This window comes from Spinacia oleracea, chromosome 2 (genome assembly GCF_020520425.1).
Source record: "Spinacia oleracea cultivar Varoflay chromosome 2, BTI_SOV_V1, whole genome shotgun sequence".
Taxonomy (NCBI): Eukaryota; Viridiplantae; Streptophyta; class Magnoliopsida; order Caryophyllales; family Amaranthaceae; genus Spinacia; species Spinacia oleracea.
In genome coordinates, this window is record NC_079488.1 from 73,771,988 (window position 1) to 73,789,519 (window position 17,532).

The 17,532-nt window shown below is 39.0% G+C and overlaps 2 protein-coding genes across 6 annotated transcripts; both read right to left on the reverse strand.

The window, feature by feature from the left end:
* Positions 1–5,169: 5,169 nt before the first annotated feature.
* Positions 5,170–10,904, reverse strand: LOC110790774 (zinc finger BED domain-containing protein RICESLEEPER 2). Of its 4 annotated transcripts, none has more exons than XM_056837018.1 (6): positions 10,746–10,904; positions 8,691–8,772; positions 8,487–8,573; positions 6,360–7,585; positions 6,165–6,244; positions 5,170–6,064 (listed from the first exon to the last, which is right to left on the reverse strand). In XM_056837018.1, exons 2-6 carry the CDS (start codon positions 8,726–8,728, stop codon positions 6,005–6,007), a joined length of 1,491 nt encoding a protein of 496 aa, XP_056692996.1. In that variant the 5' UTR covers positions 8,729–8,772; positions 10,746–10,904; the 3' UTR covers positions 5,170–6,004. The 4 variants fall into 4 exon arrangements, with proteins under 4 accessions (XP_056692996.1, XP_021851233.1, XP_056692998.1 ...); XM_021995541.2 differs by having other exon boundaries at positions 8,050–8,573; positions 8,678–8,772; XM_056837020.1 differs by having other exon boundaries at positions 8,678–8,772; positions 10,746–10,901.
* Positions 10,905–12,021: 1,117 nt separating this feature from the next.
* Positions 12,022–16,414, reverse strand: LOC110790759 (zinc finger BED domain-containing protein RICESLEEPER 2). 2 transcript variants are annotated; one of them, XM_021995529.2, is made up of 6 exons: positions 16,286–16,414; positions 14,686–14,893; positions 13,990–14,501; positions 12,617–13,869; positions 12,410–12,489; positions 12,022–12,317 (listed from the first exon to the last, which is right to left on the reverse strand). In XM_021995529.2, the coding sequence occupies exons 2-6, from the start codon at positions 14,842–14,844 to the stop codon at positions 12,264–12,266; spliced, it is 2,058 nt and encodes a 685-aa protein (XP_021851221.2). In that variant the 5' UTR covers positions 14,845–14,893; positions 16,286–16,414; the 3' UTR covers positions 12,022–12,263. The 2 variants fall into 2 exon arrangements, with proteins under 2 accessions (XP_021851221.2, XP_056693000.1); XM_056837022.1 differs by having other exon boundaries at positions 14,686–14,854; positions 16,286–16,413.
* Between the last annotated feature and the right edge of the window lie 1,118 nt (positions 16,415–17,532).

The window sequence follows — 17,532 nt, forward strand, 5'->3', positions numbered from 1 at the left end:
AAACGATCATCGCGTCGTTGAAAAAGCGGTTGGACGACAAGAAGGGGCGATGGGCAGAAGAACTGCCATCCATCCTATGGGCCAACAGGACGACGCCTAGGACGGCGACGGGACAGACTCCCTTCTCACTCGTTTACGGGTGCGAAGCAGTACTTCCCCCTGAAGTGACGTTGCCCAGTGCACGATATGGACTTATGACGCCGGAGCAAAACTACGTAGAACTCAGTGAAAACCTCGACAACACAGAAGATCTCAGGGAAGCAGCGTTGATAAGAATGGCGTCACAACAACAGATCGTGGCAAAATGCTTCAACAAAAATGTCAAAGTGAAAATGTTCAAAGAAGGAGATTGGGTACTGCGCAAAGTATTTCAAAACACGAAAGAATTAAACGCAGGTAAATTTGCACCAGCTTGGAAAGGACCGTACTTGATCGACAAAATCGTCGGAAAGGGGGCATACAGACTCATTACCAAAGATGGCAAGTCGGTCCCCCGAAGCTGGAACGCAACACATCTTAAACTCTACCATTTTTGAAATCTCGTCGTAACCAATTTTATCAGTTATCGTATCGTCGTCTTTATCTTCCTTTATCGTTTTACTTTCGTTTAAAAACCATTACTGACTTAAGCATCGGAGGGCCGTTGGCATCCCCAACGGCCAATCCTCCTAGCGACCCATGTTTTCTTTTGCAGAGTGCAAGACGCACGACGAATGATATCCAGAAGCAACAACGTACGACGCAGAACGGGATCGCGAGAAACAACGAACAAACAGCGCAGGTACGATTTTACACATCGGTCGATTCAATACTTATTATTCGCAAAAAATCTACTACACGAAACTAAGACATCCAAACGCGACGGGATAACCATGAAAGACGAACAACCAAGAAAAAGACAAACAAACTTACCATACACAAACACACAGCGCGCGACCCCAAAGGCCGCGACTTTCACATTACCAAGCGAAAGCGCAAAACACACAAAATATCCAAACACCCCGTCGCCGCCATCGACGACGAGTAAAAACATCCAAAATACAAAAACAAGAAATAAAATATCCACACGACTAAACTATTACATAAAACACCAACCAGCCATCACACCTGTTCGTCTGGAAGGGGGGTCGAGATAACTTGATCGAGTATCGGGGGCATGTCAACGTTGACCGTCGCGTCTGCCAAAGCCAACTCTGGAGGGGCGACGACGGAAACATCTCCCTCGCCTTGCTCCACGGGCACCTCCCCCTCTCGATCCACGGAAGAAACATCCTCGACCAGAGGAGCGACGTCGGCATCAGCCCCGTTGGCTCCAGCAGTGTCGGCTTCCATCGCCAACTCATCCGCGTCCACCACCGGCACCGACAACTCCTCGAGGGTACCACCGTTAGCAAGATAGTCGTCCACCTCTTTCTGGCATGGCCAGAGGCTGGTCTCCCCCTTCAAACACGAGAACATCATCTGAGCCCTCGTCCTCCACACAGCCAAAGCCTCGCAATCCTTAAACTCCTCCTGCAAAGCGTCATATAAAGCCCTTAGCCCTTGCATTTCTTCCACGGTCGACGCCAACTCCCCCTTTACCCTTTCCAACTCCCTCGACGCGTCAGCAATCTGGTCGTCCTTGCCCTCTAGTTGTTCATCTTTTGACTTGACCGCCGCAGCAAGGTCAGCCAACTTCTTCTCAGAAGCAACCCACTTACCTTCCCAAGAAACCGCCGCTTTCTTCACCATAGCCACTTGGTTCTTCGAGGAAATAAGCTCGTCGCACAACAAGGAGCACTGTCTACGCACGGCCAAAGCAGCCTGTGACGCCTGTAAAGAAAAACATGTCACAAAATCGACACACGACGCGCTTACAAATACCATGAACTGAATAAAATAACAGAAATACACTTACCCGCAGGCTTAGTTCAGCGGCGTCCGACGCGACAGAAAGAGGCACGACCTCGTGATAACGCTGATACGTCGAAGGCAATATCAACCGGTCTGCATACGGCCAAACGACGGCACCTTCGCCGTCGCCCAAGAAGTTCGGGGGCAGAGTGACGACAGTATCCTCGACAGAACTTTTGTCAGCAGGACGCTTCTTGGCCGACGCAGCAGGGGGCCTAGTCGCAGCAACAGCAGTCGACGACGCCTGAAACGGCCTCGGTGGCGACGACGACGATAGAGGATGAAAACCTTCACCCCCTATAACAACGGGCGTCTCAGGCGACGCACCTATCTTAGAATAACGAGGCACAAGAGGCATCGCCTGACCACCCTGCCCACCAGCGGCACTGTTCGACCTCAACCGCTTCCTCGCTCGTTCCATCATCTCGCTCTGCGACATCCTCGACACAGGCTTAGACGACAGCGTATGTTCTTCGACAAACAAAGCGAGAAACCATCAAAAACACACTCCGCAGATAAACCAGGCAAATAAGAAAACAAACCAAAAATACCTGATGTGTCAGCCATCTCAAACTCTTCCTCTGATGCAGACGACGAATTCGCAACGACCTCCTCGCGTAAGTCCAACTTCCGTCGACGACGAACTAAGCAAATCGTCTCGTCTTCAGTCTCCTCCTCGTTAACGTCACCGGCTTGACTCCCCTCTTGACTTCCCAAACGACCTCCGTCATGGCTGAACGATCTCTCCACGACAGAACAACCCAGAAACCTCAAACACTTATCGTGAGAGTCAGAGTTCAAACCAGCTAACGACGTATCAACAACTGCAAGACAAAGCCAAGTAAGACAACGTTCAGTAAAACATCAGAAATCAAAAGTACAGAAACATAAAGTACCTTCCGTCGTCCACCCTTCCACTAAGAAGTTTCCTACTTCTCCCAGAGACGCCTTATTCACATAAACAAAACGACTTTGCCAACCCCTATCATTTACAGCTAACCCGACACACAAATTCTTCTTCTTTTTCTTCGTCACCAAAGTATACCGACAACACTCCTTCAAGGATAAATCATAAACATGCATCAGATCAGCCAAGTCAAACGGTGTTCGCCAACCCGAAGTAACCCTATGCACTACAGTAAAAATACGCCAGATCTGGGGCATCAATTGGCCAGGGCTTAAATGGAACACCTCGACAAAAGATCTAGCCAAGGGTGTAAAAGGAAACAAAAACCCCAGAATAAAAGGGAACTCATACATAACCACATAACCCTCCGGGCAATCCTTGGCCTCATCCTCTTAACCAGGAATCCTCACTTCAGCCGACGGCGGCAGACCGGCGAGAGTTATAAAAGCCGCTGGATCCTCAACAGTAGAGTAGATCGGGTTGAGTGACTTGGCCCGACTAACCCCAACATCTTCCTTATCCTTAACCACGGTCGGCCTAGTTTTTGCCATCGCTCTACTAAAATCTACAAGAAAATCGAAGGAAATGATCGAAATTTTACCTGGGTGTGGCTAAATCGAAGCAACGAAAGCAATTCCTCCCTTCCTTTTCTCTCTCTTGTTTTCAGATCTGGAAACTTTCTTCGAAAAACTCTAAGACGCTTTATTGCATGTCGCGAAAAATTGGCATTTATTACTTCGAGAATCGGAACGGTTCCGTCCCACGAACTGGACGGTTGTAGACGGTTTACTTTTTGAATTTTGAATTGTTTCTTTTGCTTTGTATACACTCCGCAAACTCACAATTGGGGGCAAACTGTTATCCCACTTTATTGAACTAACGACATAACTGCTTTAATTTGACGTCTGATATTGTCGTGCCATCCAGGTATCATCGTGTCGCAGGTGGCGTCGTGTCAAGTGAGCCTGTCAAGTGAGGCGACAGACGACAAAGCCTGGGCGACGTAAGACCAGCGACAGGGCTCTGGCGACAAGAGAAGAACAACGCTCGAGCAAGTAAGAGAAGATAGGTCAAGTTCCAAGCCCAGAAGCCCAACATGGGCCACGCCGTCATAAGATGGGAAAAGGTCCAAGCTCTGACCGAAGACTAGGAGTTTGTTGAAGACGTGAGCAACGGCCAAGGAGAAATCCCTATCTTCCAGGGATCTTCCCAACCGATAGAACCATTAGCATTTGGCATATAAAAGCATAAAGAACGGCATGATGAAGAGACACGTGAACTCAAGCACTCTAACTCTTAAGCTATCAACTGTTTTAGCATTCATTATTGTACTTTAGATTTTCAATATCAATTCTCAGAAAGAAGAGCATAAACAATCATACAGAATACTTAGTGGATTGATAGCCTCATAGCTATCCGCGGTTTTTTACCTTATTCCTGGGTTTTCCGCGTCAACACTTCTCTGTGTCGTGCCTTTTTATTTGTGTTATTAATTCTTTGCTTAGTTAGTGTCGATCCTAGCCGAAAGTCGCCTCCATACGAATTTTGGCATAAACAAAAAGTATAAAACTGTTTCCGTACCTCGGCAATTCGGTCGCATAAATCATTGAGTCTGCTCTTTCCCTTTCCTTGAGAAACTTTGTAATGGTAGCTTCCCGTGATTGATGTTTCTGATCCACGCACCACACTTTCATTCATTCATCTCCAACCAAACTAATGGTTGTTGCTTATACTTCTCGGAACAAGAACATGAAAGGCTAAAGAATTAAAACTGAATAGGAGAGAGAAAAAGATAAGTATGGTGATGGTGATCTTAGGATTTTTCTGGGATGATGAATTGAAATACTGAGGGGCTCCATTAATTAGAGGGAAGAGAAAGCTTGAATGAAAAGGAAAGTGAAAAGGTGGAAGAAGAATAAAGAAGGGAAGCATGAGGGAAAGTGGGTTGTTACTGTTCATAAGCCACGGTAACTTAGTTCCCACTTTTTAAAGAGTAAGGAAGAAAATTTAAAAGTAATAAGATAAAACTATTAATAGGTATATATTTTCACTACAATAGATTGTAGTTTGAACATTTCTTTATCTTAATACTACGTGAAAAAAATGAGTGTAAAAAAAGAAAAAATTAAGAGCAAGAAAGTAAAAAAGTGGTGAGTGCAGGACAAAAAGGTTAATAAAATAAGAGAAAGTAAAAATATTTTGTTAAGAGCGGTAAGAAAGTAAGTCTTCATATCCCAAAAAAATAGTAAAAACTTTAGAACATTATTAAAAAGCCCCCCAATCCCCGTCATTTTAGAATCAACTAAGTATTTGATATCATATTGACTATTGAGTACATGTCTGTCAAAAAAAAAAAAGAGTACATGGAATGCTGAGCAAGATTAGCGCTAGTATAAGCTAAGACTTCTACATTATCATTTTATCAATCAGATTCTTGTCTAGACCCTTTCAGATTTACTTAATTTTTCCACTTCACCCCTCGTACTCATAAAAAAATAAAAAATAAAAAATAAGAATAATAAGATTCAATTTACAATTTAAACGTCTGAGTAGAGTCTTGGAATTCCAAGACTCTTGCTCATACTTTTGTCATACTCTTCCATTTAAATGGAAGGTCTTAGGTTAATACTCAATAAGACTATTGCTCTCAGACCAGCACTAATCTTGCTGTAATGGACCATCACAACCAAAGCCCTAGCCATTTTGAACCCTCTTCGTTGTGGCCAAGGCGCCACCACACTTCCGCTTCGTCATCCCCAAAAATCCACAATACCACAACCTCGCAACGGCGCAACCGCTGATATAGAGAAAAGGGAAAGAGGTCATAAGAGTTGATGCTTAAACTGAAAGACTTTCTACTTCCCCACTTTTAAAATTTGAATTTGAGTGTTTACATCTTTGAGTCAATCATTTAAATACACATCAATACCTCCAACCCTGCACAAAGTGCAAGAATTCTACTTCACAGGTTTATTACCAGCTTCTGCAACATCCAACTCCTTCTCACCAAACATATACATATAATAATGGCCGAACACTCCAACAACAGTTCGGGCAGCTATTAATGAGTCTGTGTCTGTAATCACTCATTTGACTGATAGAAGTGCTCATCCAAACTCATTCTCACCAAACATACATGTAACAATAGCCGAACACTTGAGCAAAAGTTCGGGAAGCAATCACTGAGCCAGTCTCTGTTATCACTCATTTGGCTGATTCTAAGTGCTCATCGCCACATTCATTACCTGTTTCTACAGACTTGGCCTGAGAGACAATGTTAGACAATGTTAGACAATCAAGATTCGTTCAAGATAGTGATAACTATGTGCATATATTTAGATTGATACTGTAGTATTGAGGTTACCTTTAAAATACATCCATCCTCAAAGTTAGCATCATCATAAATTGTACCTAGTGAATGCAAACTATTGGCTGATGATGAAGCTGCACATAAATAAACATGCATTATCCCAAAAGATTAGAGTGAAACTGGATAATATGGAGTGTTGGAATGTGGTAAACTTGTATCACTTTATATTTTCCTTTTAACTTAGTTTACCTTTGGATTCCGAGTGTTCCCTTCTCCTGATCAACTTCTGAGAGCATATCAATGCCTCAACCATAGTTGGATGAAGTCTGCTACGATTTGCACCCAAAATTTTATCACCAACATCAAAAGCATCCTCTACATCAACTGCAAAAACTGGAATAGCAAGGATATCTCGTGCCATCTTATACAAGACAGAATGCGAGTGCGGATTAACCTTCCACCAAGACAAGATATCAGAAGCTTTCATTTTCCCTACTCTGGCATTCAAGTAGTAGTCCACCTCACACAGTTCAGATTCTTCCTCCTCCAGTTGTTTAAAAAAGAGATATGAGAAAGACTGTCGTGAGGACAAGTCCTCGTCATTTTTTTTATGCTTGGTTAGGGAACTCTTGTACTCTTTGAACAAATCATAGAAAATCTGGCGAATCCTATCAACCTCATTTTCAGCTTCATTCCCATAAATTTTTTCAAAGTAGTGCTTCAGTGGTTTAAATCGTAACTGGGGGTGAAATATAGTTGCTACTCCAAGAATATCACGTGCTTCTAACCAATACTTGTCAAACTTCTTTAACATCTTTGAGGCCAGCTCTTTAATCAATGGAGCCTCACAATTGAGCCACTCCAATAAATTCACTTTAATTTCGCATATATGTATAAGATACATACAAGCAACAGGACAGTCAGCCAAAGACTTCATCTGATCATAAAGCAATTTTAACCTGTCGCACACTTCCCTGACTAAATCCCATTCTTCCTTACTAGGCAAGGATTTCTGATGTCCCAAGTGAGAAAAGACATCCTTGAGAAGAAATGAATCTTGCAGCATCAAGTACGTTGAACTCCAACTTAACCCATAATCAAGCACCAACTTTGTTGGAGTGCTTAAACCCACTTCACAAGCAGCTTTCTCAAATATCATTTCTCTTTCTGGTGATGATGTCCAAAACATAATACTATCACGTATTTTCTCAATCACATGCCTAACCACGTCAAGTGCATCCTGCACCATCAGGCCCAAAGTATGAGCAAAACATGGTAGCCGAAATAATTTTCCTCTAAAAGGGAGCTCATTTGCTGAGAGTCTATCCATCATAAGGTCAATAAGCTCGTCACTAGTAGTGTAACTATCAACTGTCATGGTTGATAGTTTTTTATCCACATCGAAAAATGAGAAACAATCCAGAATGACCTTGCAAATTGACTGATTTGTACCAAAGAATGGCACATTGGCAAACCTGCAGCAAGCAGAGACAAGACATGTGATGCTACTGCAATAAACGTGAAACACATATGTTTACAGTTATGGTAAAACAGATACTCCCTCCGTTCCTAAATAAGTGTCACTTTTCCTTTTATGGCGTTCCCTTATAACTTATAAGTGTCCACTTTCCATTTTTGAACATACACTTTCCTACTTTTCCACACATTTTTCTCACTTTTTCATAAATCATTATTACTTTTTCTTACACATTCTACACTTTTCCTACTTTTCAATCCCACATCTACTTTTATTTGTACTTTATCAATAAACAATTACCTACTTTATCATTTCCCCAAAAAAACACTCACAATCATTATTTTTCTTACACACTTCACAAATTTATTAATTACCGTGTCACTCCCCATAAGTGACACTTATTTAGGAACGGAGGGAGTATGATATTGTAGAATAGACGGTAGTTAGTAACTTAGTATTAACCTCAGGATAAAAGATTGTCTTTTCCAGTCTTCATCAATTATGTGTCCTGTGATAGCCAAGAATCTCCGATTTTCATCACTAGAAGTCCACATTTTTGTTGTAACAGCAACCCTACCTGGAGATTTTGCACTCAAGTCACCATGTGCCATGCACTTCTCAAATTTGAAGATTTTCTTTATGTCGTTCTCAACAGTCTTTTGAGAAACCATCCTAAATGAAGGATTAAGTTTGCACAAGAAGTCCCTAAACCCTACGTGATTAACCATGGAGAGAGGATATTCATGTAATACAATCATTTTGGCCAACTCTCTTCTCATTCTTATTGGATTGATGGTAAATTTTGAAACAGTAACAAGCCGCTCTACACATTTACTAACAATGGTAGATGAATCAAAGTAATCCGCTGAATGAAGGGACACAGACTCATAACAACTCACAGGACATAGTGCAATTTTGTCAATTTGACGCTGTATTTTTTCTTCTGATGTTGGCTGGCAGACCGACTCTTCAAAGAACTCATCATCCTGCGTGATCATAGGATCAAGTGTTGTTACATTTAGATAGAATGTAGGAAGAAACATAAACAAAATAAGGAGTAATAAAAGAGCTCTTGTATGGGAGAGAAGACCTCATCTACTAACATATCATGGTCATGCAAGCAACAGTTTGATTGTGCCATGTTGTAAGACTTGCAAACTTTCTTCAAACTTCACCAACTAATATCTGTAAAATGGCATTCAACGTTCTTTTACTGAACATGTGACATAAAACAGGTAAAAGGAGGCAATAAGGGGGAAGGGAGAATGTTAGTAACTACCAAAGCAAGATCATCGAGTAAATGAACAAAGTTATGACATTAAGCAATGGCCAGGGTCGGATCTATGTAATCCTATTTCTATGATACAGTGTTTTCACCCTATTTAATTTAACCGTTTTAATCCGCCTTGGCATAGACCAATTGAGAAATAAGCAAAAACTTATTTTTCCTTCAAACAAATGGCTTTATAAGAACATTCTTTTCAATTAAAAGACTTTAAAACCTTCAGAGCTCATAATCAGGCAGATTTTCTAAGGAAGAGCTAATGAATTTGAGAAATATTTTACATTTACCAAGAAAATAAAGTAAAAACATATTCGTGCTATTGAGTTTGTCACTTTTCATAAGAGTGCCGTTATAATTTAGTTTGTTCACTTATTTCACTATTATTACATAAGCACAAAAATGCCACTATCATTTGTAAAACACCACAACAATGCCACTATCATCTGTAAAACACCACAACAATGCCACTAACTCACTAAGTTATAAGGTACATGGTAGCATTACTGTGTTACTTTTTCCAAAGAGTATCGACGTTTTGGTAATATCTCAGCCTGTAAAAATACATTTGAAGAAGAGTGAAAAAACGTATTTGTGCCATTAAGTTTGATCTAGACAAAATGTCAACTAAGCTCTACAAAAAAACAAACTGCAATTGCCGCCATCACAATTGTTTCGTCCACAGAAAGCAGTTTCATCCATAAAATTCTGCCTGGCCCCATTTGGAAGACCAGAAGTAACATGTTCGTTTAAAAGTGTTGTTTCTTTGTACAAAACGAAGATTTTTTAAAAGGAAAATTACTTCAACCAGAACTTTGGACTGTCTAAAAGCTCCGACAATAACTTGACACTAACAAAAACAAGACAGGTAATTTTCCACAACCAATACACCTTTTAAGTACATTAATAGCACCACAAAAGACTTATAAACTCAAATAAGAATACAATTTAGTGCTACTGGTTGTAGAAAGTTGCCAACTTTGTGATAGTTTTTGTCATAATATGAAGAAAAAAAATATATTATTGTCCCGTCAGTCCGTCACATTACTGACAAAACCTCAAACGTCTAATGACAATTGAGTTATTAGTTGTATTAAGATGCAAACTTCGTGCCATTTTTTGTCATAGTGTCAATGTTTCGTTCAACTTCAAAGTTGAGTTACTAGACATGAAAAACCACAGGAAGTATGACTTCCTAGGAAGTGGAAGATTAGAGTATTGTTTAGTCATCAAAAATATTGGAAGTCACACTTCCTAGGAAGTTCTACTTCCTACAAAATGAAGTAAGTTGTTTACGTAGGTTCTCCCAGGTAAGTGGAATTTTCCATGGGAATTTACTTCCCGTATTTAACCAAACAATATCATCCACTTACTAGGAAATATTTATACATGGGAAAAGCTTCTTCCTACAAAGTTCTACTTCCCGATATCAACCAAATGACCTCGTCTAGAAGTAACTTTCCCAAACAAAAAACGGAAAATTTGAAGTGTTCAGTCTCTTGGAGATTGTAGCATCCACAGAGAATGCAAATTTTCCCAAATTTCCAACAGTTAAACAAAACAAACAAAAAAAGAGAAACCTAGGGCACTAATGAACCAATCTTACGTAAAGTTGTGGTTAAATGATTTCAATTTTAGAGTAATAATCCGATTGCATAAAATTTTGGATCTTTTTCTGGGTATGGCAATAAAATTGAACGCTAAAACCCTAAAACTAGAACAAATAGCCTGGTGATTTCGAATTGACAAGAAATTGATACAAAAAATCCTCAAAAACTAGCGAAATATCCTCAAAAGTTGAAAAGCAGAGTTAACATGAATATAAGCATTGACATTGAAACGATAAATTTTACAGTAAATTAGCAAAATGCAATACCTGCTCGGCAATTGGTGCTCCCGGAGAGAGAAAGACGGAGAGTGAAGTAGCTGAACATGTCAATTTTAGGGCTTTCATTTTAAGAACAATGCTTAAAGTACTCTTCGTTCAAATTGTGTTTCTATTTTTTTGAAGTTCTTTTTGCAAAATATCTCGTATTCCCGCTATTCGGTCCTGGTAATAAAATTACTTCATATTGTACATTGCTCAATATTGAAATAATTCTTAACCACATTTTTTATTACTTCCTCCGTTTCGAAAATATTGCACCATGGTTGACTTTTATTCTTCTAACCATTACTTTGACTCTTAAGAGCATCTCCAATGGTTGTAGCTAGGGACTTGCTTGCAATTTTTAGAAATTCCAAGCTACTAGCTTGACCATTGGAGTTGAAATAATAAATTAGCTTGGCCAAGCAAATTAGCTAATTTAGTTGAAAAAACTTGGCCAATGAAATAATATTAAATTAAATTAAATTAAATTAAAATATTGATTGACAAATGTGATTACATTAAATATCAAGCTAGTAGTTAACCACTAGGGTACTAACTAGCTAGAAAGGGAAGTAGCTTGGAATATTATGTGGCATGACAAGCTAATTTAGAAATTAGCTTACCATTGTAGATGCTCTAATATCTAAAATCGTGCACAAGTAAAAATTATAAAAGTAAAAATTATAAAATATTAATATTTAGAAAATATTTATCGATGGGAATCTAACATGATCTCACATGACTAAAATTTTCTTACGTACGAATCACAACAAATGGCCAAAGTGATAGCGTGAATAATATAAAAATTAAATGGTGCGATATTTCCGAAACGGAGGAAGTATATTATAATCCTTAGATAGCTTCGTTTTTTTTTTCATTATTATTATTAACGGAATAACTTTTAGTTACTTTTAGAATTTCTTACAATACAAATTACAAAGGGGAGATAGGGATTCAAACATACCGCCTATCATGATTCATGCATATGCTATAGTATTATATTTAACCACTAACCAAGATCTGATTAGTTCAGTTAGTCGATTACAGTCTTATTGATACGGTTTAGTTTACATTTGGGGGCCAAGAAAAGCTACACATTTCGCAAACGCTTACTTTTTATTGATTATATAAATTCTTAGACTTTGAATTTACAATCTCCCTCAAAAAAGTTAGTAGGAATTTTTTACTTTATGGTTAACCATCATCACTGTGTTTTTATCTTATGTACCAACTTATTGTACTTTTGAGTTCATAGTCAGTTATTTAATACAAGTACTTCGTATTAGGGAATGTAATTGAAATACCTTTATTCGAGCCCCTCTCTAGAAACACATAAGTTAAACATACACCTCATTACATCATAACTCATAAGTGTCTCCACTATTGTTGTGTGAAGCCTACTACATCACCAGTTTGCAATGAGCTTCTACAAACAAAATTCCATAAGTTAAACATACATGTACAAACAGATTAACCTTTGAACAAGATTTCCGAAAGTTAACAGTGACCAATTCTGCAGCAGCTTCATTTAGACCATACACCACATTCAAATTCCACACCTGACCCTGCAGTGTTTTCCTGAAAGACAATATTATATGAATTTGAAACTTCAGTTCAAGAGAACGATAACAATATCGCTATATGAGTATTTAAACAGAACTCAAGTTTACCTTAATTATTATTCCCTTCTCAGCATAAGCATCATCAAAGATTGTACCGAAAGAATGCAAATTCACAGCAGAAGATGAAACTGCAGACACAGACAAAGTGGGAGTGTGATTATCAGCATTATCCAATAAAAATAAAAATGAAGTTTAGGATTATAATGTGGTAAATCAGTAAGATTTTACTGGATTTCCTACAACTCGACTGTTTACCTTTTGAATCCAAGCGTTTGCGTCTTCTAATCCAACTCTGAGTACACATCAGTGCCTCAACCATTGTTGGACGAAGTCTGCACCGATTTGCACCCAAAATCTTATCACCAATATCAAATGCATTCTCTACATCAACTGACAATATTGGAATAGCTAGGATATCTTTTGCCATCTTTTGCAAGGCAGGATATTGTTTCTTTCCACCCCACCAAGACAAGATATCAAAATCTTCTGCTTCTTGATCGAAGTACGCTTTTAAGTACAAGTCCACCTCGCATGGTTCAGGTTCTTTCTTCTTCTGTTCTCTCATATAAATCATGAACATGTAATCTGTATGAGACAGACGTGACCGTAATTCCTCATCACTCGGTTCATCAATGGGAAGAGAATTCTTGTATTCATTAAATATACGGTAGAAAATCTGGCGAATCCTTTCAACCTCACTTTCACCTTCATCTCCGTAAATTATTGGAAAAAAATACTTCAGGGGGAAAAAACGATATTTAGGGTGAAATATAGCTGCTACTCCTAGCATATCACGTGCTGCAAACCAGTACTTATCGAACTTCTCTATCATCTTTGAGGCCATCTCTTTAATCCCTGGAACCTCACATTTGAGCCAGTCAGTTAAAGTCAGTTTCATAATACACAAGTGCATTAGATACATGCAAGCAGCAGGACAGTTTGCCAAAGTCTTCATCTCATCATACAGAAATTGCAATCTGTTGCACACTTCCTGGGCTAAATCCCATTCCTCCGTGGTAAGCAAAGAATCGTATTGAGATTCCTGCTGTCCCAAGAGAGAAAAAACATCCTTGAAAATAAATGAATCTTGCAGCATCAAGAATGTTGAACTCCAATTCAACCCATAATCAAGCACCAACTTTGTTGTAGTGCTTACACCCAACTTAGAAGCGGCTTTCTCAAATGTCAGTTCTCTTTCAGGTGATGATGTCCAAAACATGATACTATCTTGAATTTTTTCAATTATATGCCTAACCATGTCAAATCCATCTTCCACCATCATACTCAACGTATGAGCAAAACATGGCAACCGGAATAATTTTTCTTTGTAAAGGAGTTCATTCCCCGGAAGCTTGTTATCCACTAGACAGTCAATAAGCCCATCATCAGAAGTGTAACTATCAACTGTTATCGTTGAGAGCTTTTTGTAAATTTCGAAGTATGAGAAACAATCTAGAATGACCTTACTAATTGACTTATTTGTACAAGGTAGAGGCACGTTCGCAAACCTGCAGCAAGCAGAGAAATAGTTGGTTGGAACTGAGACATGAAACATATATATAGACAATATAGTTCACAGCTTTGATAAAGACAGATCTTTGACATTGGAAAATGAACAGTGAATTCACCTCATGATAAAAGATTGTCTTTTCCAGTCTTCATCAATTACATGTCCTGTGATGGCCAAGAATTTCCGATTTCCATCACTAGAAGTCCACACTTTCGTTGTAATAGCAACCCTACCTGAAGAACTTTCATGCAATACAGTGTAAGCTATGCACCTCTCGAATTTGAAGATTTTCATTATGTCGTTCTCGACAGTGTTTTGAGAAACCATTCCAAATAACGGATTAAGTTTGTGCAAGAAGTCCCTAAACCCTATGTGATCAACCACAGACAGAGGGTACTCATGTAGTATAACCATTCTGGCCAATTCTCTCCTCAGTATGACTGGATCAAAGGTGAAATTCTGAACAGTAACAAGCCATTCTGCATCTTTATTTTGACAATTCAATTCCGAATCCCAGTAATCACATGACAGAAGAGATTCTGCAGGGGGTGGATCGTGAGTTCCAATTTGGGATTGAATCTCGTCTTCTGGTACGACTGGCGGACACAACTTTTCAGAGAACGCATCACCCTGCATGATCATAACATCAAGTTATTTTACATCTAGTTCAATATTGAGGAAAAACAGAAAGAAAGAAAACAAAAACATAGAACTCTTCATTTTAACAAAAGCCACAACTTCCAGCTTGGAAGTGAGAGAAGTAGGACTGTGGGAGTAAATGGAGCGTTTCGAGAATTAGTAAGGTAAAAAGTACCTGTTCATGTACAGCATTACAGTGGGCCTCCTTGTCCAATGCCTTCTGTTTCTTTACACAATCCGGGGAAGCTTTGTCAGCTGACCTTTTGGATGGTAAGACAGAATTCAGAACTTCCTCCTCATTGGTCAAGTCATCTTGCCTTGGCATATCAGCCATCTTGTGCAACCTGGGTAGTGGATACCAGTTTCTAGTAATTTGAAGAAACCTATTTACAGGACGAAACTAATAAGTACAACAATACAAAACTAACCACATATCATAATACATTCATTCATTCGTACTAGTACTGTCATGTTTTAACCTTTGATTGTAAAATGAAACTCAAATCACTTGTACTCCGTACTTAATATGTGACAGAATTCAAAGGAAATAGGAGGCAGGAAGTTTTTTTTATTTTAAATGGCTGCCCATTTTAGAAATTACCAAGAAAACGAGCAGTTGAGCAAATGAATCATGTCATACACTCCTATATTTAGGCCCGTTTCTTTTGAAAGAAAACATTTTCCCGGAAAATATTTTCCCATTTCCCTTTGTTTATTTTGTTAAGAGTGGAACACAATTTTTCTTTTGAAAAGAAGGAATGACGCATTTTCCTCTCTAATTCTTTATACTTATTTCTTTTTCTCTCCTCCTACCCATCTCTGCTTTCTACTTCTATTTTTTTTTCTCCATAACCTTTTGTTGCAACGAAACAAACAAAGGAAAACTAGTTTCCCATGATATTTTCCCTTGAAAATGCTTTCCATGGAAATTCATTTTCCTTTGAAAATGGTTACCGCATAAACAACTGGAGCCTAAGTTCTGTATGGGGTCATGTAACTCATGTGTATGTAAATCTTATTTCTAAGTGCAAATTTTGCTTCCTAAGTTTTTCAATCCTTATTGAACTATCCGAGCAGTAAGCACAATTTGCAGAACTCAAATGTTGAGAACATATTTCTAACCAAGTTTCCTCAGCAACAACAAATGAATTTCACTAATATTTTACATTTTCATAAATCAAAAGCAAAAATATGTGGTTTTTAGTAAAGCTGACATTTTTGGTGTTAATCAAAACAGATAAAAAAAACAGTGGCAATTTAGAAAATGGTGACGGAACTTGGTGGAGAAAATGTCGTATAAGCTCCAATGTACCAATTGCAATCACCATTTCACCATCATCCATTCATCCCTAAAATTCTGTTAAAGCCCCATTCAGCAGGGCGTTAGCCATAAATGACATGCATATTCGAAAGCGGATCGTTACTAAATTACAGGTACGGAGTAGATAATACAGATTCAGGCAGATCAAAAGTATTCAACCTCCAGAAACAGGCGATTATAGTATATACTCCCTAAAGAAAAGAAGAAAAAACTTCATTTAAAAAAATGGACGGAAATCCCTCAAAATTCATTGAGTAGTTGCTAGAATTTCTTTAACTTCTGGGTATAAGAAAAATGGACGGAAATCCCTCAACATTTACGGAACGACGCTAGAACTGACCGATTGATAATTTCAAATGTGCCAGAAATTGAAAAAACAAACATCAAAGTTCGACAAGAGGAAATTAATGAAAAAAGGGCAAATTGCAATTCCGGAGAGAGAGAAGAGCTTTACCTGGTAAGCTGAGATGAGATTATGAGACGAAGATTTGCTTTCCAGTTTTTTTTTTTGTAAAACCCTAGAAAGAGAGGGGGAAAAAGAGAGTGGGAGAGGGAGCGAGAGAGTATCTAAAGCAATTCCAATTTACCAGCCAAAAAATATAAGAAAATGGCGCGAAAATAAACGGCATTTTCCAATTGTTAGTGGGCTACTGCCTACTGGGCTGTACAAAAGTTGCGTATTACGGAAAACTAGTTTATTGCCCGTCAGTTGAAAAACAATTATTTGATGGAAAACAATTCTACTCTTAGTTACGCAGTCCGTATAAATTAATTGAACTTTTATAGTTAATCAACCAATATGGTAATTGTTCCGGTGTTGAAATAGATGAAACAATGGGTTTCGAATGAAGGCCCTTTTTGTGTGTGTTGAAGATCTTGCTAGCTCGAATGTGTTGTGTCCAAATCAATCTGCACAATAAACAAGTTACTAGCCTCGGGGGTGTTTCCGAGGAAAGCCCCTCCGATGCCTAAGTAAGAACAATGCTCGGATTCTAGAGAGAGAAATTCCCTAGAAGAGTAGTCTTAAGGCGTGAAATGGACGTACCTTGGTAAGTGAGCCATGACGGCTTATTTATAGTGTTTGTACAATAAATGCCCTTAGGTTATTTATTGCAAGTGGGTCTTGGGCCTTGATTGGCGGCTGAATAGCCTTTTTGACTGTAGTGGGTTTGATGTTGTTGCTGTGAGCCCTTGGGCTTTGGACTTAATGGCCCAATTGATATTCAATTGGGAGCCCAAACAACATGCCCCTAGACCCGGCCCATTTTGCATTAAATGGGTGGGTTTCCAACTATGGGAAGTCCAAAGGTCTTCTCTTTTTTCGAAGGGAAGATGATGCGGGTTCGCGGATGAGTGACAAGTGTGGGGTGTGGAAGTTGGGCGGTTTTTAGGACGTGGCCTATAAATACCGCATCTTTTTCTTCATTTCAAACTTTATTCACTCAAACGTTTTCATATCTTCAGAATTCCGGCAATTTCTTTGGGTGTTTTCTTCAGATCTTTGCATATTCATTGTGAATTTACTACGGGACGTTACTTCGTTCACTTCATCGGCAATTTCCGCTTCTGGCAAGGTAATTTGTTTTCCGTTTTCGCCTTTTTCTGTTTCTACTCCTTTCTGTGAATCTTCGGCGTTCCCAGTGTTTGCCATGGCTGGGGGAAGATGGAAGAAGAAATCTGGTGTGGTGTCCTCCTCTAGTG

What these genes read in the sequence shown, in the direction of transcription:
- LOC110790759 (XM_021995529.2), bottom strand. Translation starts at nt 14,844, where the DNA reads ATGGCTGATATGCCAAGGCAAGATGACTTGACCAATGAGGAGGAAGTT. An exon ending in GTAATGCTGTACATGAACAG is followed by an intron (nt 14,502 to 14,685) that starts GTACTTTTTACC and finishes ATGATCATGCAG; the next exon opens with GGTGATGCGTTCTCTGAAAA. An exon ending in CAAACGCTTGGATTCAAAAG is followed by an intron (nt 12,490 to 12,616) that starts GTAAACAGTCGA and finishes CTGTGTCTGCAG; the next exon opens with TTTCATCTTCTGCTGTGAAT.
- LOC110790774 (XM_021995541.2), bottom strand. Translation starts at nt 8,728, where the DNA reads ATGGCACAATCAAACTGTTGCTTGCATGACCATGATATGTTAGTAGAT. An exon ending in AGACAATCTTTTATCCTGAG is followed by an intron (nt 7,586 to 8,049) that starts GTTAATACTAAG and finishes TGCTTGCTGCAG; the next exon opens with GTTTGCCAATGTGCCATTCT. An exon ending in GGAACACTCGGAATCCAAAG is followed by an intron (nt 6,245 to 6,359) that starts GTAAACTAAGTT and finishes ATTTATGTGCAG; the next exon opens with CTTCATCATCAGCCAATAGT.